The 27,947-nt window shown below is 41.9% G+C and overlaps 1 protein-coding gene across 4 annotated transcripts in view; it reads right to left on the bottom strand.

The window, feature by feature from the left end:
* Nucleotides 1-27,947, bottom strand: part of LOC122569185 (discoidin domain-containing receptor 2-like) — a 158,214-nt gene that overhangs the window by 71,556 nt on the left and 58,711 nt on the right. For all 4 annotated transcript variants that reach the window (XM_043729810.1, XM_043729809.1, XM_043729808.1 and 1 more), the window contains exons 2-3: nt 16,434-16,612; nt 10,445-10,550 (exon numbers count right to left, since the gene is read on the bottom strand). In XM_043729810.1, the coding sequence (XP_043585745.1) occupies nt 10,445-10,550; nt 16,434-16,533 (206 nt within the window). In that variant the 5' untranslated portion in view covers nt 16,534-16,612. The remainder of the gene's footprint in view (nt 1-10,444; nt 10,551-16,433; nt 16,613-27,947) is intronic.

Raw genomic sequence — 27,947 nt, 5'->3', positions numbered from 1 at the left:
CTCTATCTTCCTCTAATTGTATTCTCCGGAGTTTCTCTATCGATCGTCTAATTGTAATAAATGTTTTTGTATTACTCGTGGAGAAAGATATCGTTAGAACTTCTTATCGCAAAATGGTTGTGCAATTTCCCTCGATAACATGTTTTTCAGTTAATTAAAATACTCTTACGTTTCCGAATTAAACCCGGTAACAAGTACGCGATCAGGTACCGCAATTGGAGATAGTTACTCGATTAGGTTAAAGCTGGAGTGTGACCACGTTCCTGCAATTATCATGTGTCTCCTATTCTCGTTGCTTTCGCTGATGCTTCGCTGGCCACCGTGTGACCTCGGCAATCGCTGTTAGGTACTCTAACAAGGTTCCTGTTCTCCGATGCTTTTATTTTCCCCATATATTACCACGATCGAGTATAGCTTTATAATTCTGAACACCATTCTCGAACGTTGAATTTATGAATCGTTGCTAGAATTTTTATTCGATAAGATGAAACCAAGCGATATAGCTACGGCTTCCTACGATTTTCTTTTTCACACTTTTCTCCTCTCCACTTCCAATCGATTACTATTACCGTTAACCTCCACTATCTTTTTCGTTTGATTATTCAATTGATCGACTAAAACACGTTTGAAATTTTAAATTAGCCAGTTGGAAAATTGAAGTTAAACGATACGGAGCATCGTGGACGCTACTACGTTCGAGCAATAAACGTTATCGCGATACGCTCTGCTCTTAGATAAGAAACTACTTCCTTAAAGGTTCGTTGGGTTTTTCTTTCGCGAAATCAAGAGCATACTGCCGATACTTAAGAAACCAACTATCATCCTCCGCTGGCCATTTTTCGTTCTTTTATCTCGCCACCCCATTCAGGGATGTTTCTATTCTCTCGCGGTTGGTATTGCTTCGAGGAATATCAGAAGTTCGCTTATTGGACCCGTTGAAATTTGTTCTCGTCCCGTACGATTCGATACAGCAGCCGTGCAAATTGAATTCCGGTTTTCGATTTGGTATCAGCGGAGAACGCGTGTAACGCGGATAACGACAGGCTGCCTGATTTTCTCGTTCCCGAATTATCGCGACACGACCCAGTTCAACTTCCCTCCAGTTTCATTAAAAAAAAATTCCATTCCTCGGAACAACTAAACGGAACATCGCATCTTCTACGAACAATTTCTTTTTCACATCTTTCCCAGGGATCGTGGGTTTCCGATTTTATCAGATGCCTCGACATTTTATGGAACTTTCGTAGAAGCTCGAGGAACGAACAATGGAACTGAATTACCCTCTTCCTAGCCGAGCGCGAGCAAGATCGAAAATGGGATTCACCTTGGTATCGTCAAACGCGAGTGTGTAATCGACTGCCGAGATACAAAGCCAGCGTATAACCCTCGTAGCTGCAGCCTTATCTGCCTCTTCGAAAATTACAGTGTATCAAGTAATGACTCTAAAAGCCATTACTCGCATGAAAAGTCCGGGCTGGACGTCGTCGCGTTCCTCGTTGCGCTAGCTAAGTATTTCTATTATAGTCGGCACCGTTTCGCCATCGTATCTCGACAGTTTTAATTTTTATGCAGCGTGCCACGCGAACGGGCAACACGAAGATTCCTCGTTCCTTTAACCTTTTAGGTACTATGCGCCACTATAGTGGCTTTCGCGGTTGTCATTTCATATTACGACGCGCCACTATAGTGGCTCACTGTACTGACTCATTCGCTCACCGTTTCAACTAAACGATCTTTTTCATTTGTCTTGCTGCACACTTTTCTTGTCCTCGCAACGTTTTATAACATTGTTAACAATATACAGACAGAATATATATAGTCTTCGTTTTTGATGCGCCAGTGTCAGATATCAATTGTTGCTTTCCGTTAAAATAAATACACCATTATTAGATGCCCTTTTTAACATACCGATCCGTATTATAGTAATTTTTTAGAATCTTCAAGCTCAAAATGTCGCTTCAAACTAGAAAACGAAGAGCAATTTGAAAAACACTAACGCGCTGTGAGTGTGAAAATTGTGACGTGGGTCTATGTGTCGTACCGTGCTTTAAAATATATCACACTCGATAGTGTTATTGATTATAAAGTAAATTATTAAAGTTCAAGTATATGCGTCATATATTTAAGAAAAATTATAATTTAATTATCAAAAACTTTATCCCAATGTGCTTGCGTATAGAACAGCATTATCCGTCACACATTGCAGTGCTGTATCGTTTGCGCGTAATTCGCGTCAAACTCTGCCGTACAGAGAAACAGCTCCGCATAAAACTCAACCGCACCTAAGAGGTTAAAAGCGGTATCGCGGAAAATTGTTTTTGCCAGGTACGCGTTCTCATCGGCCAGCAAATGGGAATCGTGAAACGAGAAGATATTCCACGATCGGACCGTAGGTTTAGAAAAATGTTCCTACCACAGCATTTCGATTAATTTTATTCCTTTTTTACCTATGTACTCTGTTTTATTTCTTCGACAACAACGATGACGTATCCTCTGCACTCTGCGATACTATTTTAGAATAAAATACGATAAAATTGTACTCAAAGAGATTTTACCATACTCGAATAAAAACGAACTGCATAGGTAATTTTATTTTATTTATCGGTTCGAATATAATACACAGCCTCTTAATGCAGGAATTTAGAAACAAAGTATAAAAAATGATGTACGCAGGAGTTCGAATTCGGCTATTCGAATAAGTTTCCACGATGCACGTGAAGAAACCGGGCAGTTACGTTCCAGTCTTTCCAAAGTGCGTTCACCCCTCGCGTAATTCCAATTGAATTCGCTCGTTGAATCGGACTGTGTGTACACGGTGAAGCAGCGGGCAAACTCGCAGTTACGACTTGCCTTTTGACTTCTCAATCCGCTGCTATTTCTCTCAACAGGAGACCGCTCTCTTATATACCGCGCACGCTCTCTAACCAGTATCTTAATTGCGTCCATTCTGGAAATATCGTTGAAACTGGGAACACGGCGAGAAAAGGGAAGAAGACGCGCGAAAGAAGCGGGAAAGCCAGGCTGCTTCTTAAAGTAAAAGCACGAGTCGTGTGTCGTCTTTGGATGGCGCGCTTGAGAATCGTTTTGTGTACTCGCATATGGAAAACGATGGTTTCGCGCTACAGAAAACGGCTACTCCAGATTTGTCTGTAACATCGTTTCCGATGTTTCGCCATTCAACGAAGAAAAACCTGCATTCAAGGGAAACTTCGTATTCGACTCGTTTCCTCTTTTCTCGCCCTTTTTTCTTTCTCCTTTCTATCCGTTGTTCCCGGTTTTCCATCTCTGAACATTCCATCCACGCGAAAAGCGTCTTCGGGGATTCGTTCATCGATCAGCCGTTGCCTCTTTATCCCGCAAGCCGCTTGAAATGAAATTATCACGGCGACGTTACCATTTCAACACCGTTAATTAAATTACACCGCGAACGTGTTTGACATCCGTACGAACTTTTTGCCAGAAGCCGAGAGAAGTAACGCGGCAATTTTTTAAATGTCACGCTCGCAACGCTGCCGCGACTGTGGAAACACGGCATGACACCGATTTATCGGTGCTTTGACGCGCTCTGACGGCGATCGTTCGTGTTCCACGGTCTCGGGTACGGATTTTCGGTATTTTCGTCGTTTCGCTTGTTGCGGCTCTTTCTCAATTACTCGACGTCCTTAATTTTCGCGAGCTCTGTCCCGGTTTCTCGGCAGTTTTCCAAGCCACAGACAGACCGAGTTACCTTTATACATCAATTATGGACAGGATTGACACGACCTACTGAGGATAATCTGGCCTTAATTGAAGTCAATATGAACGATCGAACGATGTCTGGCATTTTTGTCGGTTCCCTGGCCAGGAAGTTTATATAGAACGAGCTATTTCTGATTTTATCTTTTGCGGAAAGAAGACCGAGCGCTTGAATATTTCATCGATTCAAATATTCAGACAGTTGGGAATTCTACCTTTTCAAGCTACGTAATTGTATTCTTTTCGTGCGTCACGTTTCGTTCCACCGAGGATTTATCGCAACCGCAACGAAAGAGACATCGTACAGACCTATCTTTTACCTTTGAAATCTATTATTTTAAAGCTTTGGTTGGATTATTCGGGTTACTTGAATTTACGTTTCTGCTCGTACAAGTTAAGTTACTCGCGTTTAAGTAACGTCATTTTGATCTTATTACCGTTTCGTGTCATTTTTCATCTAATCGTATTCCTTTATCGTTAAAAAGTTTCTCAATCTCGGAAATAAAACGGAAGAATCGTTATCGATGTGTGATCGATATTAAAAAACTTTTTTATAGCGTTAGGTGCTTTTACGTTCGTTTTAACGAGATTGAAATAAAAGAATTTAGTTGATGGCAAGCGGATGCTTAAAATAGCGTGGAAGAAAGTATTGTCTGCGATACTTATAATAACGAGAGAAATAGAGAACGAGTTGCTAGAAGTCTTGAAAGACAATACTGAAAAGGAACAATCAATTTGAGTAAGGAAGTAGATTACCAGATGAAACCATCCTGGTGCATCAGAGACTTTGTTAAAAAAGTTAGCTGCAGGAAGATAAAGAAGAATATAAAAATCATCTCGGAAGGTCTGCAGGAAAGTTTGATGATTTGCGCGATATGATTAAACGCAAAGTTCATAAAGAGCAGATTAGATTTAGGAAGCCAATAGCGAAACTGGAAATAACATTACGTTACCTAGTAACTATCGCTCCCTTTAAACGATGGGATAGTTGAAAAAATCTCAATTTCGCTTGAAACTTAAGAAGGCCAAGTACTAGGAAACCATACCGATCCTCTCTCGATAGAGAGAAAAATAGGAAAATATTAGGAAATTTCAGAAACAGTATTTTTTACAACTTACATGTTTCTGTAATAAATACACTCGCAAGAGTAAAGTAAAAGAAAGTTTGCAAGTGATTCGTTCCTGAAAAAATGGAATACGATAACGTACCTGTGCAACGAAATTGAGAATGCAAAACCGATGAAACCGATCAGCTCGTTCATCGAGAAACTTAGATGACAAAATGCAGAAACATTCTCTACGAGGGAAACTTAATCGAATTATGTAAAATAAAGATACGCGTATGAATCTGAGAGAACACTTGGAATAGTCTGAATAGTACGATACTTTCAAATCAATCGAATCCATCTACCTTAAATGAAACTTTACAAGCAAGACACAATTCCCAGTACGGTGAGTAGAGTATCCAATCACCGGAGTCGCGCGAAATCCAACAAAACCGCGGTACTTTCGATTCGATTTCAATTTATAGCGCCCACCCACCGTCCAATAGCGCAACCCGTGTAACAATCTTCGAGTTGGAAGAAGAACGCTGTATCAAATAGCATTGTCGATGGTTGTTCTTTGGTGCGGTTTGCTCGGCGGTGCATCGTCAGCCATTCTAAGCACCTTCGCCCGAGGTCGCGGTGTATTAAATTAGACGGTGACGTGGATTGGCAAAGGAGGCACTTGGATGCGATGCGGGGGCGCTCCGAAGCTCATCAAGAGTCAGGCCCATTCAGCCGGTCATTGTCTGCGGTAATGGAATGTATTAATATCGGAGAGCCCGCGGGGCCGGCGACCGACGCTCTCCGTGTTTCACGTTGCCCGAGCTGGTTGGTTTGGCCCTCGCTTCGAGTTACAACCGCGGCCTGCGCCAGAGCGGATATGTCCCGTGGGATGGAATATTCGTATAAACCGTTGTTGCGCTGCAACCGCCGCTGAATACCGGACCCTACGCATTAATATCTAAACGCCACCGACGGAAGGCTATCCGTGGGGCGAGACAAGGGGGCGAGAGGGTACACGAGAGGGTTTGGCTGGAACGAGAACTCGAGTCGGCCAGAAAGAGAACGAGACGAATGGAGTGACGATAGAAGAGAGCAAGAGAAACGGTATAGCGCACGCGCTGCCGTCGCATCTCGTATTCATGCGTTGCACCGTCGGTTACAAGAGGCGTTACACGGCCAACCCTTTCGCCACCAGCCAGGTGTAATATTCTTTTTACGTCGCTGGCCGACGTCAAACATCTCCCCGTGATAATTGTATTAGAGGCTCGAGGCTGCTTTAAGTTTTACGGTGGAAGGGTAGCAAAGGAGTTGCGTGGATAGACGATTTGAATTTCAGTTGCGTTGGCTAGTTGGAGGTGAAAGGATGAATTTGAAAAATATATTAGATAGATTCGGACAAAGGAGAGCTCTCGACGGATATAGTACTTTTGACAATGGCTGTCAGAAGTTTCCTGTCGTGGTGTAATTTTATTAGATCGAAATAAAGAGTTTTTGATGATAAAGGACTGCTTTATGAGTATAGCTTCTACCGTGAGTTATGAAATACAGTGTTATTAAATTTGTGTAAAAGGGACTTTATTAACGTATGATTCAAGCAGCAGAAGTGCAACCTGCAAACTCTTGCCAGCTACTGTATTAAAACAAGCAAGAAATGTCTCATTAATATAGGTCTGCAAATGAATCTCAAAGGAGACACGGACATTCCGCTTATACATATATTCGTAATTCCTTCTTACGAAGATGTCAAATTTACATTGAAGTGAAAAACTAAGGAAAGGCAGAATTTCTTTTACAGAAGGATAGGATAAAAGTCCGACTGACAATGAACGTTCGTTCCTCTCTCGTCTTACCCTTATCGATATACATAAATCCGCCATAGAATGAATATACCATGCAGAAAAATATATAAATAACGTATTAATACAATGAAATATCTTTTGTTTATTTTAACCAGCGATATACTGCAGATATATGATTTTATCCTCAATAACATTTATTCTTTTATTTCCAATAAAATCATAAATTGTTTAATCCATTTTCCCAATCATCGCATGTACGCATTGTTATACGCATTGTCATGTAAAATTACTTATTAGCAGACAAAAGTACGGGCGCGGATACGATCGCGTCAATGGAAGACCGATGAATATGGAACGAGGTTCGCATGCGTTCGATCACCGCAGAATTATCGAACTATCGTCCGGTTGGATTAATTGCACGGGGAGCGGCCTGGATAAACACCGCCGCGAAGGAAGTGTTTCGCGTAAATATTAATTACAGCCGAGCGACACAGCGCGCGTACGAAAAAGTGTGGAACATGCGATCCCGGTGATTTAATTGCACGTTGGATTATCTTAGGATTTATTCTTCCTGGAATATGCATCACCCTTGCGATTAAATTCATCAACCTCTTCGCGGCTCGCGAGAATCGAACAGCCTTCTTCGCTTCTTTCCTCTTTTTCCCCCTTTATTTCACCTATCCGTATAAATGAACCTGCACTGATAGGGCATTGATATATGCATTTCGATTAACTATTTATTTTTTCATCGCACAACTAGACTGTGGTTTATTATGCAAATTCATATTTTTACAAATAAAACCGAAGAAATGAAATTTAGATTTGTTTCACCCCTTACGTATTATGGAAAATACTTGGGACATTGAACGTGTGTGTGTGTGTGTGTGTGTGTGTGTGTGTGTATTGTGAATATCTCTGCGAATTAAAAATTTCTATAAACGTAGAAACATCCGCAATCTACATTTAATCGATACTTTTGTTAATAACTGTTTTGTTGCTTTTCATCCTCTGTTTACTCTGTGCTAATTACCATTGTGCTTCGTGTTCTTTTCGTACTTAAAGCAACTCGCGAATGTCGCGTGGTCGTTATAATTGCGCGATTTAAATGGTGAAAAGTTTCATTGTAAGACGATGTAGGTAATTTCCATATTGGATACAGCGTCGAACGTTGTGAGCGACGAAATAAATTTATAACAGCTTTTTCAGTCCCAAAGCGATATTTTTAGTTTACACTGAAAATTTTCAATACAAATTTCATATACCGCAATAATCGCGTAATTGCGTATGCAAAATCAAGGTTTTTCACAAGTTGAACCTCGAACTGAAAAATTTTATCCCGCGTATTTCGTTCACTTTTGCATAAAGAATTACCTTCTGCCTGTTTGTCCAATACGTTTGTACAACCGCAACCTCTACACACGCGTGTACTCTCTTTTTTCATACTTGAAAAATTTTGTTAATTTTATCTGGCTGCACGAGTCGCGACAGTGAAAAATACCGCGTACTCGTCACGTGGTTTCCGTGTATAAATCGGGGGAAAAAGCGCGTGACGCGGTCAGATTAGAAATAATTACTGGCGGCTTTTCCCACTCTGCTCTCTTTGTTTACGCGTGATAACGTCTTTCGTCGTGCGTGCACGCAAACTCGATAAACCGGATTTTACGTATTAACGAGTTACCATGGTGGCACGATGCAACGCATTTTTAATATTCATGCGAGCCGCGTCGCGATTAATGAATCCTGAAGTATTAATTTTCGTTCCCTTCGCGTTTCGGCCGCGATTAAACTGGCTGCCGCGCGTGGAAAGGGGCGCTGATTTACTTTTCCCGGCTGCGTATCACGTCTTCGCGAATTTGCCACGAGGTTTTCGACGCACGAACATCGTCGCCGCGTATGAATAATTCACCGAATAACTGCTTGGTTGGCATCTTGAAATAATTATGGTATAATTGGGCGTGAGCAAATCGGAGCCTCGAAAGGAACTTCCCTCGGGGGAGTCGTTTCTTTGGCTAGCCGTGCATTTGATCACATAGAGTGATTTAAATGTAAGAGATAATATTTCGTCGCGAGAAAGAGAGAGACAGAGAGAGAGAGAGAGAGAGAGAGAGAGAGGGAGAAGAAGGGAGTAGAGAAGAAATAGGCAGTAAATTTTCGAAGCTCGAGTACTTCGCGAGATCGTTCGATCTATGTTCCGAGTTTCTTGGATTTCTCTTTTGGATTTGTTATAAACGACGGTTGCTATTTTTTTCAATATAAAATTGGAATTCTAATGAGCTTCTCTTAATCTTCTGTAACTAAGCAACTATCATATATTATGTAGGTACGTTCAAATCTTCGCCGAAGCTTTTGCTCGCTTTGCAACGTCACGCTCGATTATTAATCGATGGAACAATAATTCCAATATCCCGTCTAGTTAACTAGATAGATAAATTTTATTTCTTCCGAACAAATAAAATTCTTTACACGTTGCTCGTGGTACTCACATACCAAATCAACATACACGCACAAGACAATACATGTTTGTAGAAATACACGTTCTTAACCAAAGTACAACCACCGAAACTACAAATCATTCCACAATCCCATTTAAGTTTTGCATGACGAGTAAACGTGCTTTCCTAAATAAGTCCCTGTCGTCTCCGCCTTCGTTACCATCGCCAACTCGTGCCCCTTCGTTTACATGTCTCCCAAGATCGCAGCTATTTCTCGAAAACATAAACCCTCGTCCCTCGATCTAACGACCTTGGCAAAACCCTCGATCAACCCTCTCTTGCCACTCGAATGGCACGCAGTTTCATCTTGGATACCCGTCTGCTCAAAACTGGTTGTCTCGCGAAATCCATCGTTATAACGGCTATTCGAAGATACAGGAAGGCGTGTAACATTGTCGTAAAGACAAAGTACTATAGAACATCTAACTCATTGCCAGATTCCCACAGTAGATTTGAAAGTTACCTATTGGAATTAAATGGACGGTATAATTCACAGGGAACGTATTTTTGTTATTCATATAACAAATTATTACAAAGATTTTACATTTATTACCTCTTCTTCGAAATAATAAATTATCTCTATTGAGATACGTATAATTTTATGTGCTAGACTAGATTGACCGCGTAGTAGTGATACATGTACGTGAATATGAGTGTGTGCAAGTATGTGTGTGCGCGGCGCCTCGAAAACAAAGGAATGTAAACTGTTCAGTTAACAGTCTGATATGGAAGAAGGTGAGACGCGTGCAAGTGTGTATCGATGAATATCTTCGAAATCGTTTATCAAATAAATATATAATTATTCTAATATAAATTCTAAGTGTAAATTTAGTGTTCCTATACCGTTATTTCGACAATTAAGATCCAAAATTCTCAATAATCTCTAAACTGCGGATTTTTATGCGTTTATGGGAAAGTTGAAAATGCAAAATTGCACGGAATGCGCATAATGTCTTTGCTATCGTGTGATTCCCATGGAAAAGTAATTTTTGCGGCCTTTCGGTGCAAACGTTTCACTGTGTGCCAGCCCCTGCAACTCCATTGCCCCAATACAATTTTAAGGTGTTCTTCTATTTTCTCCCATTGTCCTGATCGCTTAGGATCGTAGAAATTTCATATCCGTTACAATCGATCAACAAACAACGAAAACATCTTACAAATTCCTGCATTTACCATTTCTAAACCCACTCTTCTTCTTATCCCCAAGCTGTCCCTAAGCAAGTAACTTTCCATGCACGCGTAGTATCGTTGGAGGGTCGTGGCCGATGGCAATTGGATGGCGCGCGGCCAGAGCAACAGAAGTCGCCGATAGATAGGGATGACGAATGATATGGAGGATAGGCTATCGAAATGAAAAATCGTCGCTTACCGTGCTAGGTGCGGACCAACGTTTCCCGTGTCGAACGTAGAGCTTGCCGTGATATCCGCGTTCGGGATCGCGCCGGATTCCATACCAAGCGGCGCGATGCATTGGGCTGAAACAAACGAAAACATGCAATCGAGTTTAAAGTTTCGTCTTGCAACGAAAAATTTACATACGAGTCTAAAGGAAGAAGGCGGAGAGGAAAAGGATTGGTTGGGTATCGATGCTCGTCCTGTTTTCGCCAGCGGATCATAAATGGCTAAATAACCAGGTAACCGAGATGAATCTGTCGGATAGAGCCGGTTTACGTTCTTGTATACGACCGCCTTTCCTCCAGCTTCGATGCGAGGAGAAGGAGAAGAGTTAGGACGACGGCAAGGACTACCTCAACGTTTTCGTATCTTCGGGACCGATCAAATTGTTTCATAGGGGAACACGGCAGCGTTACGGGGACGCAATGTATCCTGCTACTAGGAACCGGGCCTATCTTGATACAATATTGTCGGCCATGGAGGACTGGCCGCGTTATTTACGGTTTTGCCATCGTTCCGCTACGGCGAAAACTTCGAAATCGTGGCTAACGAAACATGCACCGTGGAGACGTTGTGCCTGTAACGTGGCACGATAAATCGTCGATGGAACTAAAATTACGATTCGGATGGCAGTTCGTGTAAATTGATATTCCGCGTTGTCATCGATGCTCGTGATTTCATCGTCGAGTCGCGGAATATAGCTACTTGTTTGCATCCGTAATAGAAACTGGAATATTCAGTGTTCGTAACGTTTCACTCTTTACGCTCCGCTCAACTATCTGTGTATCACTTTATCAATGAACACCAGAGTTATTAGAACGGGCAAAATGATCGATACGTAGATTTTCATAGAAACTTGGTGAATTTATTGTTGAGGTTCGGGTTGACTGATTGAAGAACGAGTGGATGAATTTGTAATAGAAAAATATATTGAAATAATTAAAGGTATAAGTATAAGTTTATGTTGATTCAGATCCTTAGTCTCTTAGTGTTACTAGACGATGGAATGATAGGGAGCACGTTCATATATTTATAGCAAAAGGACATTACCATAAAAGGTTAAGCTTATAGCTTTGGCTAGAGGCTACAGGGAACATAAATAGAAATCTGTTTATTGGTTCCTTTGTTCCTAGACTTCGCAACCCAAAACATAATGCATATTCAAGGGTACAATAATATGCATATTTCCTTATTTAGAATATTTCTGCGTGATAATACATAAATACATAAATAGATAAATAGATAAATACATAAATAAAGATGTAGAGTTTTTCTCGAAGAAGTTACTTCAACATTTATAACGACGCAATTTCGCAGATTCGAATAATTTCTTGTAAAATATTTCTCGCATTATCTATATATATTCCTACGTATTCACGCTTTTCATTGTAATTTCTCCGATACAATTTTTACGCTTCGGTTATCGATGGTTCTAACGTTAATCCTTCACTTTATCGCGTTTTTAGGAGAAGCGGAAAATCCGGATAAAACAATTTTATATTTACACGAGGGAATCGTATCTGACAAACGGGACCGATAACAGCGAAGAATTAAAATGACGCCTTTGCGATAGAGATAGAATTCCAAGCTTGCCAGTCAGAGGTCCGATATTCACGAATGCTTGCATTTTTCCTCAACCCCTAAATATCGTACACACTTTGCATTACTAGTAAAATTGGATATACAATAGGAAGAACGCGTCGAATTCTCTAAATTTGAGGACGTCTGGCTGTCTCGCGAACATAGTTCGATTATCGAGGATACTGCGAGGGGCGACTGGTGCGCGACGGGGCTGGGGGTGGTTTCGCTTCATGGCGCGGGTCGCATCGATTGCAATTTATGCATATCGAAGTTCTATTACCAACTAAAATGCGCCACGGTAAAATTTGCTGGAGCATCGTTTGCCTGAATGGATCGAATACGCGGCGAATAAACGATAATACGTAATGCCGGATATCGAGTGCAGGTGTACCGGAACAACATGATGGGAGGTTGCAGCTTTGTGCCGCGAATAACCAGAGACCCCGCGAGAATTAATAGCAGGGAATTCGAGCTTATAACGGAAGGAATCCGTGCTAAGCCATCGAGAAACAGAATGGCCACGTAGGTAGCCATTAATATCGGTGAAACTTTGCACCATCCTTGGACGAATCCGCGACGTCGTAATTTCGTGGATACGATGGCAGTGGTGTAGGGTCCGTCGTGTTATCGTCGGTAAGATGAAATTTCTACAGATTGCGAGCCCGTCGTGAAAAGCACGTTACTCTGTGCTTCGAACCGGCTAACGAAGTAACTCGCGTGTAAATGAATTAATTTCCGCGAACTTGTCGCGCGAACGTGTCCTCGAAAACTGGGGCATCGATGAAACTCGACGGCGCCCCCAAGTTTTGGAAAATTATCGTTGCTATGTCGAGAGAAAGCATTCTCGCGAAACGAGCAGCTCGCGAAATAGTTATATCGATAGCTTTTACCGAGGTACGTCTCGTAAGATATTTATACGCCATAGTTTCTACGAAATTTAGATGCGAAAACGCAATGGATGTTTGTTCTGCTGAATACCTTCCGTTGGTATATACGTATATACAGGGAGAAGTAAGAGGAAGGGGAATATAAAAGGGAAGTAGAAAGAGGAAAGGGGACAGGAAGAAGAGAAGACAGGAGAGGAAAAATGGGAAAGCATGGGGCAGGAGGAGAAAAAAGTAGGTAGATGAGAAAAGCAACGAAAGGGAGATGAAAAGCGGAGAAGCATTTCTATCCATTAAAGCACTCTAAAATTTCATAACAGCTACAAATAAATAAAGAACGATAAGAGGAAAAAATAGCACAAAGATCCATAGCGTCTCGTCTACTTGCATTATGGATCGCGTCCTGAAAATTTACGAGTAAGAATCAATAACGATACCCATCAGCGAAACAAAGCGGTCGCTCGTGAATCAAGCACGCTATTATTATTAATGAAGCCTCGATATATCGCTCGCACCCTCTAGAATTCTCACGATCCTCGGCTGTCGCTGCAACTTCTCCCTTTTCGCGAGGTAAACTTGAATCGTCCCTCTCGCAGAATCCGTTTCCTTTGTCGGCACGTTCTCCCTAACGAGCCACAACGGTGAGATATCGCGCTCGTAAATCGATCGTGAATAACGGGTTTCCGCCGCGTGGAAAACTTACTTCCCTGTTTCTGTTAATTCCGCCTAAGTGTTCCGCGGCAACGTTATTTTTTTCGTCGCTGTTAGTCTGGTTCTCGCGTTGTCCGATCGCGAATTGTCTCTTTTAACGTAGCGTACCCTTTAAGGATTGCATTTGGTCGCCACGACCAAACATCATTAATTGCTTCTACTCTATCGACACTGGGATGAATGGTGCCGAAACGAGGACATTTCTTTCCGCTGGTTTCCAGGAAAATTTATATCGCAATTAAGAGCAAGCATTTGATAAAGCCCGACGATGGCGTTTCCATTTCTTTAATGAAAAACCGTTTTCAACGTACGACCGTACAACCATTTTCAACGAAACGAAAGTTATGGCGATATTTCTCTTCTTGCCATGTATATTTTGCTTTCTTTTATTTGCTCTCTCTCTCTCTCTCTCTCTCTCTTTTCGTTGTTGACTAGTGGTTGCTCAACGAAACACGATTCTGAATTGATTCTCCGGAAACGATTCTGCGCTATGTATTACATTAACGAGCCCCTTTTCGTGCTGGAGGTAAGGAGTTGAACGTTTAAGGGGTACAGCGAGAAACGAGTGTCTGTTACAGTTTATAGAATCGATGTACTTTGCTGCAAATGCTCTTGGTGTAAATATAAAGGTCTTGTTTCAGCCAGTGAAATTCTATCTTGGAATATTGCCAATTTTTTCATAGTTACGGCAACCGGTTCGTTCATTTTACGAAACGATTCTCTGGTTGAAAGTTTATCGCGCACGTTGAAAATTCTCCTGATGTTCGTGTAGCAACAGGTTAATACGTTTGCTATCTCGGCGAAAGGAACGTACAGGGATAAGCAGCGCACTTGGCCAAGCTTGTTTGAATATCGATTCGGAAAATTCTGTAAAACGTTAACGATACGAATTTTACAAGAATACCTACTGTAGGAATGTCGAACTGCGAGTAGGTTTTCATTCGTTACACGTAAAATAATATCGATAAACCTATATTTCATAGCAACAGAAAAATAAGACAATAATGATTTGATTTTAAACTAGTACGACATTTTTAATACTCCAACGATTCGCTTGAAATTCTCTCGCTTTATACGAGCAGTATCCGCACATTCTCCGATCTCCTCAGTTTCGTAAACTAATCGAATATAAAGTTGAAAAATTGTCGAATATTCACATGATACTCTACGCTCTGATCTACTTGCGCGTTCTCTCTGCCACTCGAATTGCTTTCCATTAGCTACCGGTACTTTGGCATTTCAACGTTCATTCAGTTTTCTATCACTCGTCGTTCTCAGAAAATTCTCACCACCGCGATACGTACTCCACCATCGAATACCTGCATCTATGAATTTATGTATACAGTTTTAGTTTCTGAAAACGATAAAATCGAAATGATGTTTCTCCTTTTTGAATCGGAATTCGAAGCACGATCTATCGTTTATCTATCGGTTTCCAAACGATTTCGATACTTTCAACTGCTGAACTCGTTACAAGGAAAAGTAACGCGCCTGACACCGACAGATCGTTTAGCGAAGTTAACGGGCCTGCTGGATGCTGACTAAGCCACTCCGACATGCAAATCGATGCAGGTTGCTTTTTTCGTACGGACAGTGGACCGATGATCGATTAAACGCTCGATGTGGACAACTTGCGAGACGTCTACCGCGGGAAATTTACTTGGACGTTTATCGACCCATTAAATTCCGGAGACCTTCGGTCGAGAATGGATGTAAAAGTCTTCTTTTATTTCAGAAAAAGTGCCACTAATGCGGACACATTGAGGTACCTTTTAGGTAGCAGTACTGCATTTTCAACGGAGTAATGGGCAATTTCTCTACGTGTTGTTTTACGCTTCAAAAATACGAGTAAACGTATTTGCTGTTTCGCGTAATCAAAATTCTTTAACCTAATCCAACCAGAGGTTAAATAAGATGAGTTCGTATCAAATTTAAGATACCAGAAACTCGTTCAAGAACAGCACCGTATATTTTACAATTAAATGAATTGCTCCTACCAAAAATGCGAACAATTTCATAATTTGTAACAGTCGACGTTCACTCTACAATGAAATAAATAAAATATTACCTGATCAGGAAACTAAATATATAAGAAACGTAAATACCCAGGTACGTAACTTTCAACTTTCGCGAGAATATAGAGGGCTAAACGTAGAACGTAATCTCACCCTTGAAGCGAAAACCCGTCGGAAATGAAAGTCCATAACCCGAGACACATATGTACGATTCTTCTCGGTGTAGCTGGCGTACGTTCCGGCATTCGAGCGTACCAACACCACCGTCCGTTTCAATTCCACGAAAGTTGGTCGATCACCGCGAAGTAATTTGGATCGAACAAAATCGCTTGTCGTCGATGCATTGCGCACAAAGGTTTGCTGGTTGTAGTATCGAGCGGGCGTATCATGAGTTCCATGGCGCGGCTCTACTCCCCCTGCCAATGGCCAGCCTCGTGAACACTGTTTAAATACACAACTTCTGCCTAAAAGTTTGCAATTTGAAGAGAGGGAGGTAGCAGTCTGACTGCGAGGCAAATGGTCGAGGGTGTGTAAGAGGGCGGCGACGACGGAGTTACGAACGCGCGAATCCAGCTTTTCCATGCGAACGCGGCCAAAGTCGATTCCGGATCGAAAGTTCGTCGACTGCGGTCAAGCGCCACGTGTATCGTCGTGGCGCGCGGCGCTCCGCGTCTTGCTCGTTAATAACTTACAGAGGAAGTTTCGCGATGAAAACTATAAACCTCCGGCGAGGGAAGGGGGACGGATCATGGCTTTGCAGTGGTCTACTTACAGAGGTCTACGGCGCTCGTCGTGTCGGCCAGAGCGAGAAAAAGCATAAGGTGGACGGCAGGTATCGCCCTCCCGGCGAAGAAACCGAAGCTTTTCACCATAGCTCCCGTTTCGCGCGAGGGCTTCACCCTCGCCCTTTTCTCACCGTGACTCCGACCGTGCCATTTCTGCCTCGTCAACCTGGAACAAAAAAAGCAGAGAAAAACATGGAAACCGTTATGAGACTCGCCACCTTTAACGATATACCACCATAGCCCGGGGTGAGGGATTTCGAGGGTGTGTTTTGTTGTTCCTCGCTCTCGTTTCGCGTTCGAACGCTTCTGTCGCGCGGTGCCTCTTCCGCTGGCAAGTTCGATGACTTCGTTAGGGTGGTACTCGAGGGGAGATGACAACGGTAAGGGAGTCGAGTGTCTCCCGGTCCGATCATCGATTTTATCTTCAATGAAAATACAAATAGGGTATGGGTTCTCAGACACCCGAACGAGTTTCGACTTTCGACGATGACTGACTGATCGGTCTTTTCACTTGTTGCGTTGATTTCGAAAATTCTTTCCTCGAAAATTACCACGTTCGAGAATATACAGAACAGGGTAGAACTGTGTATTTATCGGAAGCGAATTCTGCCTAGCTCTGGTTCAATCAATTTTTACCGATTTAATTCGCTTGTTCGAACGTGAAGTTATACGAACGAAAAATCATAGGTAATTGGGAGAACCAATGGACTCTTATTATATGATTTTCAATTAAATACATGAACTCTTTGTTGCACGGAATTTTACCATACTCTGATTCGTGTAACGTTCAAAGCGCAATTTATAAAATTTAAAACAACGTACGATGAGTTGGCAATACCGCGGAAGAGAATATCGGCGATATTGCGCGCAACGTTTGCGATTAATTCATGAAATTACCCCATTCGAGTCGAATGAAAAATTCAAACCGGACAAAGCTACCGTGAAATTTTCGTTTCCTACCGCGTTAATTTGTCGTTCTCCGAGGAAAAGCAAGCGAGATGGCTCGTTCGAACAATTTAAACTTAAATCAACGCCCGAGCGTAATGTCGTAATTGTAAAATTATTACTTTCTCAGCATTAGCGTGCTTTATCTTATTTGTGGAAGCGTACGGAGCTTCTAAAAACAAAGCGCAGGGACAACAAACGGGTATCGTGTTTGTCGTGTCGGTAAAACAAAGTTTCATAAGCAAAACCAACAAAACGAGCAGACTCGAAAAATAACGCGTTTAAAAAGCGCCCTGAAGGGTTGCCCGCGGCCGTTTTGTCGATGTCAACCGATCCATTTTTATTCCGGCTCAGACAGGGTGCCGTTAAAACGATAGAGATGTACCTTCCTAATTATCCTTTGCTCGAATCTCTGATACATCGTTGCATGACATTGAAATATACTTGGTGTTTCAGGATAACTTGTAATGGGATAAATAATTTGTTCCATTGCTTCGGAATAAAGTCCTTGTTGAGTTAAAATCTACGAATAATGATCTTTCACAAGAGGCTTACAAACACGAGATATAAATTAGTCTACTACTTGTTTGCATAAAATAGCGTTCTGCGTTTGTTGTTACAACAAATTTATACTTGAAATATCGATTTACACTACGATTATGACGATGGTTGTCACATCTGACGTGTTCAAATTATCACGAAACGAACGAATCTACAGAGAATTTTGCTTAAAAAGCGATACGAAATCTATTTCAAATTTTCGAGATGAGCGAGAAATACTGCTCTTCAACGACTATGATCTAAGCTAAACGTTCCTCGCGACAGATCAGAATTTATTCTCAAAAATACTCAGTTAAAAAAAAAAAAGTCGCAATCCCAAGTTAAATTTTTACAAAGTCGGGAAACATCTTTATTGAGATATGTGTAATTTTATGTGCTACACTAGATTAGCCGTGTAGTAGTGACACACATATATGAGTATAAGTGTGTGGGAGTACGTGCGTGCACAGCGTCTCGTAAAACAGATGAATGCAACTGTTTCGTTAGTAGTGTTTTTTTTTATTTAATAATTTACATTTACAATTTGTCCAATTTGGACATTTGGTGAAATTTTTCAGCTGTTTGATTATCGCGTGGGTGGCTACTCCCAGCGGGGTACCATCTTCGTGTTTGTTAGGTTATATCCTTTGTGAGATCTGCTGGGTGTTTCCTTTTCAGTCTTCTTTCTATGCTTGCTGTGTTGATCGTTTCCGCAGCCAGCCGGTTCGGATGTGTTGCTATTCTTTCTCTGTACTTCTCCGTGCATCTGCTAATCTCCTCCTTGACCGTTGGTATTCCCAGGTCCTTCCGAATGTCCTCATTTCTAACGTACCATGGGGCGTTTACTATTGTTCTAAGAATTTTAGCTTGTATTGTCTCTACTTTGTTTATATGGCTCATTGCTGCTGTTCCCCATAGTGGTATTCCGTACGTCCAGATTGGTTTTATGACTGTTTTGTATATTTTTAATTTATTTTCTATGCTCGTTAGTAGTGTGGCATAGAAGATGGCGAGACAAAGAGAGTGTTGAGACGCGTGCGAATATGTATCGACGAATATCTTGTAAATCACATATTAAATAAATCTGAAACTATTTTCATATCAATTCTAAGTGTAATCTAAGTGTTCCTGTACATTTATTTCAGCGATTAAGATCTACAATTCTCAACGATCTTGTACGAAGCAAGCGTACATACGAATGATAAAGCAACGCGATCCGATTGCGTATGCCCGTGTCACTTACCGTTAACTGATCGCGCGACGTGGTATCTCGAGACACGGTGTACACAGGTGTGACGCGGCATGGGAAAGCGAAAGGTCGAATAATTAATTCACGGCTGTGGGCCACGCAACGGGAGATGGCTATGGATTTATTAGTTCGACAGTACGATGCCTCGTTGCGACGTTATTGTCGGCGTTACGCGTCAAGCGAATAAGCGGCAAGAGAAAAGACGCGCGCGCTACCGAGGAGACGACGGGGACGATACGCTCGTAAGAAAGGTGCGATTCCCGTGTCTGGACTTTGATGGAGTACACGGCGGTAATTGCGCCGGAAGTGAATAAGTAATGGCGAACGGTAGTAAGAAGTCGCCCGGTCGTAGGCCTCGCGTGCTCGCATTAAACATACATGCGGCAACTTACGGCCGACGAGGCGGAAAATCCACAGTTTAGTGCGTGCACGCCCCGTATACTTTGTGCTACGTCGCAACCGACGTTCTCCTCTCTATATCTATACATACACTGCCGTATCGTAAGTATCCGGACGCTTTGGTCGATCTCTATCCAGAGTATTTGAAGTTGATCAAAGTGTACGAGCTAATGGTGAATTGACATAATTAGAAGCGGTACGTGCTACCTTTTCGCGGAATTAAAAGGGTATAAAAAAATTACCTGTTAAAAGATGGGGCAGTAATGTACGAGCCTCTTGAAAGGTACACCGATCGACTCCATTTTTTATCAATGTCCCAAATTCATTACACAGACACGATTAACGTTCAATTCCGAAGAAGCAAAAGATTTAGCGGTTGATTTATCGTAACAGGATGACATAAATAATGGTTAATTCCGAGGGAAATGTGAAAAAAGGCAATGTTCGTAGCGTCATAACTTTCCTGTACTTTCCAATTTATAAAATCAATCGATGCGTCTACTCGATGACTCGCCCGTAGATTTATTCGAATCAAGTTATTGCAATTTAATTTGTCCATAATATCGCCAAAGTACGCAAACGTTCGGATACTTTCGAGCGTTAGCGTCTATCTCCCTGAAATATTTCTCTCTGGCGCTCTTTTAGAAAATTCTTTCAACTCGGCCAGGGCTTGTTACGAGACGTACTGGCACGGCAGCTTCAATTGCTGATCAAACAAAGTGCTTCAACCGCCTACAATTACGCCTATTGCGGCCCGGATGAACTTTCTCTACGATCCTCTAGACTTCATCCGCGGTGAAACGATGAAATTCTCTTCTACCGACCACAAGCGGCCAAAGAAAATCGAAATCACTCGACCACGTCGATTCGTGAAATATCTTCCGTTTGGTAAAATTCGAGGCTATGCAAATTTTTCCGTTCTATGGTTCGACGTAACGACGAGCGAGAAAGAGTCCCTCGACTCTTATCTCGATACCGTGACTCTCGAGAGTGGTTTTAAACATTCCAATCAATATCACGTCACCTGTTTCCCGTCGCGCGTTCCAATAACGAAATTATTCATCGACTGTTTTCTTTTCATCTCGCTGTTGCGGGGCAGAGAGCGGATTATCGATGCTCGCAAGGGAATAGGTGGTGATGCGCGCCGTTGTCTTCCTCTCGTTTACGAAACCTGGCTCGATTTTCCTGCCCGTCAGGCTAGGCCAGGCTTTTGCAATTATTATTCCATCGACGAAGGAGGTCCGTTTTACGATCGGTATCGTCCGACAATGTATACGTGTCTATATACTTATGTATATACCTGTAGACCAAGCTACCTGCTGTTTATACGTTTATCGTGACTAGGTGTTCGGCGGGTGTGCACACGTGGAGTCGAACGAACGTAAGAGACCCGGTTAAGCCACGGTGTAAGCCGCGGAGGCTCCCCGTGATATCCTAGTTCGACGTCGAATCTCTTCGTTTGCATAGCAATGAGTTTATGCAGATTAATACACGCGGTACGTCTACGCGTACAACGTCTCGTGGGATGTAAAGCACCGGTACCTACACGGATCCCGCGAGCGTGCATGCATATTTTATTGGCGGCGCCGGGCGCTTAAGGATTCCCGATCGCATAAACCCAGCACGCGCGTCGCGAACCTACACCCGCGATTTGTCTCCCTCTCGCAGTTCCATTAGTTATAATCCGCGGCTCTGAGACTTTATCAAACAATAGCCTGGGTCGGCCTGCTTGTCTCTCTGGGATCAGATATAAGCCCGCCGGTCCGCAAGCTGTTTAGCGAATGATAGAAGCCCGATATACGACCGGTATATATCGATTCGTTTTCTCTTCTCGTGTTTCTTTTTTCGTTCGGGCTGATCCGGCCCGTTGTGCCCCAGCGTTCGCGTGCTGTGTCGGTAGTCTAGAACGTGGGCTTAGGATTTATCGGGGAAGATTTAGTGTCGTGTTTCGTTTAGAACACGATGCGTTTCTTCCTGATTGATTTCGTTTTATGGATACCGGTTTTTTGAAAAAAAAAAAACAAGTTTGCTTTCCGAAGAGCAGAAGAGAAAGGAGTTAGATAGTAAGGTAATTCAGGCAGAGATTAGATTGCTATCTTTTGATATCATCTGTTAAACGTTCGAGTGATCGTAGTCGAGCCTGTCTGACGATTATGTTTCATATGAAGCTCTGATGAAAATCGAGATTTTAATTCGCGTTATGAATAATCATATTTTGCCTGGCTGTAAGAATCGCTATCATTTTGTCGCGCGAGAAAATGATTATATTATTCTCGTAGAATGAATTTAAATAACGTAATCACATAACGTGTGTTTATATTTTCGCGCGTATCATTATCCTTTCAACGAAGTAATTTCACAGCGAGTCAGTACGTTTAAAACCAAACTACTTTCGGAATTGTTCTGTGTGTTTTCAAATTCTGTCGAAGAATGGTATGTTCGAGCGGCGGAAGAGCAACAGAGATTAGACAATTAGTACGGAGGACAGTTAGCGCCCATTTGGGGTGGTTATTGTAATCAAGCCTTGCACGGTTCGCTTTGTTTGCCCTGCTGCCCACTTTGCGATACAAAAGCCGTAACACTCGCGTTTGCGTCTTGACTAACACGTTCTAATTGTAAGTGCTACACGGTTGTTTGCCACCTGTCCAACCTCCCTTTTCAAATTAAACATCGTCGTGTTCCTTAGACGAATTACCCTTAACGTTTCGCATCCGTAGACGAAATATCTCGTGACATGATGTTCGTATCACGTTTTGGACGGGATATTCGACCGATTAAACATCAAAGTCTGCTTTTGATACTATGATCGAATATCACTTCGTGCAAAGGAAGATAAAAAATAAAACAAATTTTTTGTTTGAACTGTAACGCGTATTTAGTATGATTGGCATAGGCATTGGCATTCACAGATGAAACGTCTGGCCAAATGACTTTTATTTCTATTTATTGAAGATCTGAAATTTCCATGGGCGTTAATCCTGGCTGTATACGGAATTTAAATATGTACATATAAATGGAAATTTATATTTGGTATTTTATATATATATAGGGCAATTTTATAATTTCCTGTGCAATTAAATGTTTCTAGATTCGTAAAGATTACAATATTTTAATATTCGAAATACGTATCTCATGTACCGTAAAGCGCAATTGAGATATTGCAAATTTTGTATACCTTTTAATGTTTACTCTTTGGAAATTCTTGATTAACTTCTATCCTTCGGATGCACTGGATTTGCATTGCTAAACTAGATAATTTACATTTTCCCTTTCGCAGTTTCAATTTCAGGTTATTCGTAACAGCAACGAAAGCGAGAGAAATAGCGTTTATCGCGACAGTACATTCTCTAATCGACGCTTTATTTAAGTACCACGGTATTTAATTGCCACTTTCACACGAGCTGACTTTTACGCCAAGACGATGTATTTACGTATCTCACGTCGTAATGAAAACCACACGCCTTAAAGATATCTTATGCAAAGTATTGCACGAACAACGCTGCAGCTCGAGATACTCGTATCTCGTGCATATATGCGAAGGATTAAATCCACATATACGAAAAGGTTCGTCTCTTTTTCTTGCAAAAAACAGCATCGATTTCCTTTCTCGTGAAATCGAATGCATAAAGAAACGTGATAAAATACGGGTCTCGCGCTTATCGAACCTTCCATTGTCCGCAATTAAACGTACAACCGCCCACGCAGCGGCTATTTTATTGCACGGAGCGTTAAAACGTAATCGATGTCGCGATAACATCGACGAGGATGGCATCGCGGATAGATTTCACGGTAAAAAGACTGGTGAAAAAGGAGTCGTTACTGGCGCGGTGGATCGCCGCGTTGACCTTAATTACGGATCCAGAAGAGCCTCGATACGCTCTCGACGTTCCCGCGTCAGCCAGATGCAAGCGAAAAAAAAGCAAGGAAAAGAAAAAAAAAAAGAAGATACACGCGGCACATTGGTAATCCGGCGTATCATCGAAACCGACCAAATGGTGCAGAACGGGAAAGGCAAAGGAGACAAAGGGAGAAAAAATAAAGGGCTGTGTGGAACTGGTGGAAAAGCGATGCTTATCCGCCATGGAAATATGCGTACATGTCGGAAATGGGAGAAATACGAGCACGCTGCGCTCCATGTCCGAACGAAATGTTAATGTCAGTTAATTATCTGTAAAACGCCCGAGGCGGGGAATTCGTTTTCGAACCGGCGTGCTTGTAACGCGTGGGCGCGGTCCGCGTGTTTTCTGGAATCACGACGGCCGTACAGAATTTCTCGTTGTCGATTTTGACCTCGTGAAAAAACGCGGCTCGTTTATGCTTCCTCTTTCGCTCGGTGCAACGAGAAAGAATCGCCGCGTTTCGTCAGATAATCAACTCTTTAGAATCTAGAATCTATGTAAATATGCATGTTACGTACAGCTGCAGATACAGTAGCTTTCTAAAGATTCGTTAAGATAATTGAAATAATTCTCCCGTGTTCGTACTTTTCAATTTGTTCCTTTTTTTTTCCTTCGGTTTCAAGAGAAAGATAGGACGGCCGAAGGAGGACGCTGGCGATATTGGAATTGTTCACATAGCAATCGATGGCAATTTTTCACGTTTTTACCGGTGGTATTTCATCGCTACCATGTCAGCCTTTCGACGAGGGAATTTAACAACGAACAAAAAACATGGACGGATCAGGGCAAGTTTGCGGTTCGATCCTTCGCGTGATCCCCGCGCCCTGTTCGACAGCACGCTTCGACGATTCCAATCCATTCCGAGGCTGAAAATTCGTGTGTCCGAAAAGAGACAGTTGTCCGCCTGACGGACTTTCTTCCTGGCATTTCGTCGGTTCGGTCGATGCACGTTCGTGTTCCTTTCAAATATTTGCCCACCAAACAGGCTCCTCTGTCCTTGGCTCAAGATGAAAATTGCAAACCGCGACGGTCGTAAATACGATCAGGATAGATGGGAAAGGAAATGATTTTCCGGCGATTTCAACACGGATTTTCCGCTCGTCTAAGATGCAACGTTACGTGGTGAACGTAATGGAGAAAGTATGCCACCGACTGTTCATCGTCTCGCATCGACAGACATCGGTGGATAAGATACCCTGGAATTATGGTGGGCTTTATTCGAGAACCGTGTATCGCGACGTTTAGATTTATAGCGTTGTATGTAGAGGCCGGTCGACGTTCCATTTATCAGAATGGTACCTGTAGCATTCGGTCCGAATGGCTGCGAAACATCCGCAAACTTCGATCCCGCGAACAAATGGATGGAGTTCCGCAAAAGGAAAAACGCGGATGGAAAAATCACAATGGGAGGCGGCTTCGGATGCTTCGACGTTCCCTTCCTATTGTGCGCCGACTCGTGAAAAATGCACACTGATTTTCCGTAACAATGCTGACGAAAGGAGAGTTTTACCGATCGTCGGACTAAAGAGATGTACCGTGAAATATTTCCAGCCATCTTACCGATACCTGTATCCTCCATTGGCCCGCCATAAGTTCTACTATGAACGGTAGACGACAGAATGACCCGCGGTTTGTCATTGACGTTCCATTACGTACATATCGCATGCCACTTGTTTCCTTTCCAGTATATTCCATTTTTTCTGTTTTTGTTCCTTCATACCAATTTGTCGTGGCATCGTGGAAATACGAGAAATGAGAGCAGGTGAACGTGCAGCGAGTTTCCAGCAATTAATTGTATCGTAACAAATTGCGAGCGGTTGTTCGTTGCGAGCGATCGAATTACAAGTACAGCAGTAGAAACGCTTGTTTTAGACTACGATCACACCGAAGAGTGTGCGACTATGTATAGTTCAAAGTCAATGTGATTAAATTCCTATGTTCTGGCAAAGGGACGCGTAGTTTTCCTGAAGCGAGTAAAAGAAATTGCGAAACAGAGGAAGAACGAACAAATACACGTTGGAATATATACAAATACACGTATCACGATGCCTACTTTTCATACTTAAATTCCATTCTACAATGATACGTAATTGTTGGGATGCTGTACGTTATACTGTTGCAGTCTACGATAACGTAATACGATACGATAACATAATTTATCGGTCGTTTTCGTATAACTGATCATCATTATTTTATTTTAGTATTGAAACGATATCTGGTAAACGTAAAACTTCCTTATCTTTGCGTTTCGAGTATACCGCAATAATATTTCGTGGAGTATGCTTTTTAAAATGAGAAAGGATTTTGAATCGATTGGTGATGAATGATAAATTTTCTACCTAATAATTTAAGTTATATTTGTATTTTATTTATTCTATTACGCTTATTATTATATTATTATATTGCACTTCTTATATTTACCAATGGAAATTTATTTTGATATTCTTGTTACCAAGGATTTTGATACTGAATATTCTTCATTATTGTACTTATTGTTATTGTTAAAGTTGTTATTATGTGGTTCTTATGATCCCAGAACATGCAGTTTCTTTTGTAAGATAATGATAGATCAATAAATATAAAAATATTTCACTATTACGTATTTTTTAAAGACCAGCCATTTTGATTGGCTTTGGTAGAGACAGCTACGTCTCAAATGCCGGTAGTTCTATTGTTAAATGCATTACAGGTGCCGATCAGTCAAAAAGTCTTTTTTCCTTCTGTTTTTTTCTCCTTTCTTTGCTTCGTTCGTGGAAATTGTTTCGAGTTAATGGTGTTTTCAGGCGAACGAAAATAACGATAGCTGTAAAGCACTCCGCCAGTGTTAATTGTAATTCAATTTCCTCTCGACGAAGTTGAAGCCGCCACGGTCCGCGATGGAATTGCAGTGAAAACGTCTTACGGGGGTTGGTTTTCGTGGTTAGTCGGTGCAAAACCATAAAAGGGTCCTCTTCTTCAAGACGAACGTCGTCTAGCTCTTTTCTAGGAGCACTCGACGGAGAGTGTCGAGTGGCGCCGCATTAGAACAACGACTTTATACAAGTCAAAGTTGTGAGTGTGTACTTCACCGTATGGTGAGCAGGAAGCTACACTTGTGCCCCGGTTAGGTGCTCACCGAGAAACCAGCCGCATTTTTCACGATCGCAAATTTATACGGTGTCAGCTGTTTTCGGTTACTTTACGCTGTTAACAAAACGACGATAGCTACTCTGATATCGGTTGCATTATCGGTAGATCACGGATATTCTGTTTTTATTAAGATAATTAAAAGAAGAAGAAATATTAGAATCTAGCGAAATATTTATTTCGTCTGTTGCATGGTATCGCGTATTTCGTACACTTTTGCACAGTGTTCGCGTTCTGTAGAATTTTGCATTTAATCTTAATTCTTTCCATTCTAATTTAAGTGTAAGTATCAGCTTGTAATTCATTTGTGCTACGGTGTAGTATCGTAAATTAAACCGACGAGTGGAGAAAGCGATTAATGTCGCAGGCGTATACTTCGAATATATTTCCTACATTCCGTTTTATGGCTGCGTGCAATAAAATACATCGTATCCTACGATCAAAGGTATTTTCCTTGGATACCAAATTGTCAAGAGCCAAAGTTTCAAAGTGTCGCCATTTCTTCATTATTGGCTATTTGTCTTCTCGTTTCGGTATAGTCAAATTCATTTCGATTCAGCGCAATGGACACGATTTACATTAGCGTTAATTTCGATCAATTTCCCTTAAACAATTTCCAACAAGAAAAAAGAAAACTTAAAAAACAGTAGAATACTCCCTTAAAGGGTGAGCCGTTATTTCTGCCTCTACGTAGCCTGTCGTGGCATCGCGAATATGTCACATCACGGTACAAACTAAAATAATAAATGGCAACCGGTGACGATGATTAATAATTTAATATCACGGCGAATATTTCAAGTTAATGATTACGAGGGCAGCGTAAAGTTCAAAGCAGACTGTAAAGCGACGGTAGAAAGTCAATTAAGAAACTGACTGCCGCAGCGTGCTTCGCGTCTCGTTATAAATAGTTTTTAACGTTAAACTCGGCACGCGTGTATCGGCACCGGTGCGACTATAAACTGCCACGCGGATTCCACGAAACACATTTCGCAAGTGCAACACTCTTGAAATACTCGAGAACGCCTTTGAGTGTATTTGGCATCGCAGGTGAGCGAAACAATGGTGTCGGATGATCCGGCAGTTTGGTGGCCATTCGAGTAGAGGGATTGTAATCAGCACTTAAACCGAGTACTTTTCTCGACAAGACGAAGTGGCTGAAAGTATGTTGCTTATTGTGCTGCTAAATGATTTTATTTGACCCTCGGATTACCGAGCTGCACGGAGAAAAGGTTCGCGCAAACACTCGAGAGAACTGTTTAGCCGCGGCAGCCATTAATGTCCATTATTCTCGGGGATGGAACATGGATTCGCCGTCGAGTGTTCGTCTGTAACGGCCACGGATC

Source organism: Bombus pyrosoma, linkage group LG7, assembly GCF_014825855.1.
Source record: "Bombus pyrosoma isolate SC7728 linkage group LG7, ASM1482585v1, whole genome shotgun sequence".
Classification (NCBI taxonomy): domain Eukaryota; kingdom Metazoa; phylum Arthropoda; class Insecta; order Hymenoptera; family Apidae; genus Bombus; species Bombus pyrosoma.
The sequence above is the reverse complement of the archived record's forward strand: the minus strand, read 5'-3'. Positions and strand labels throughout refer to the sequence as shown.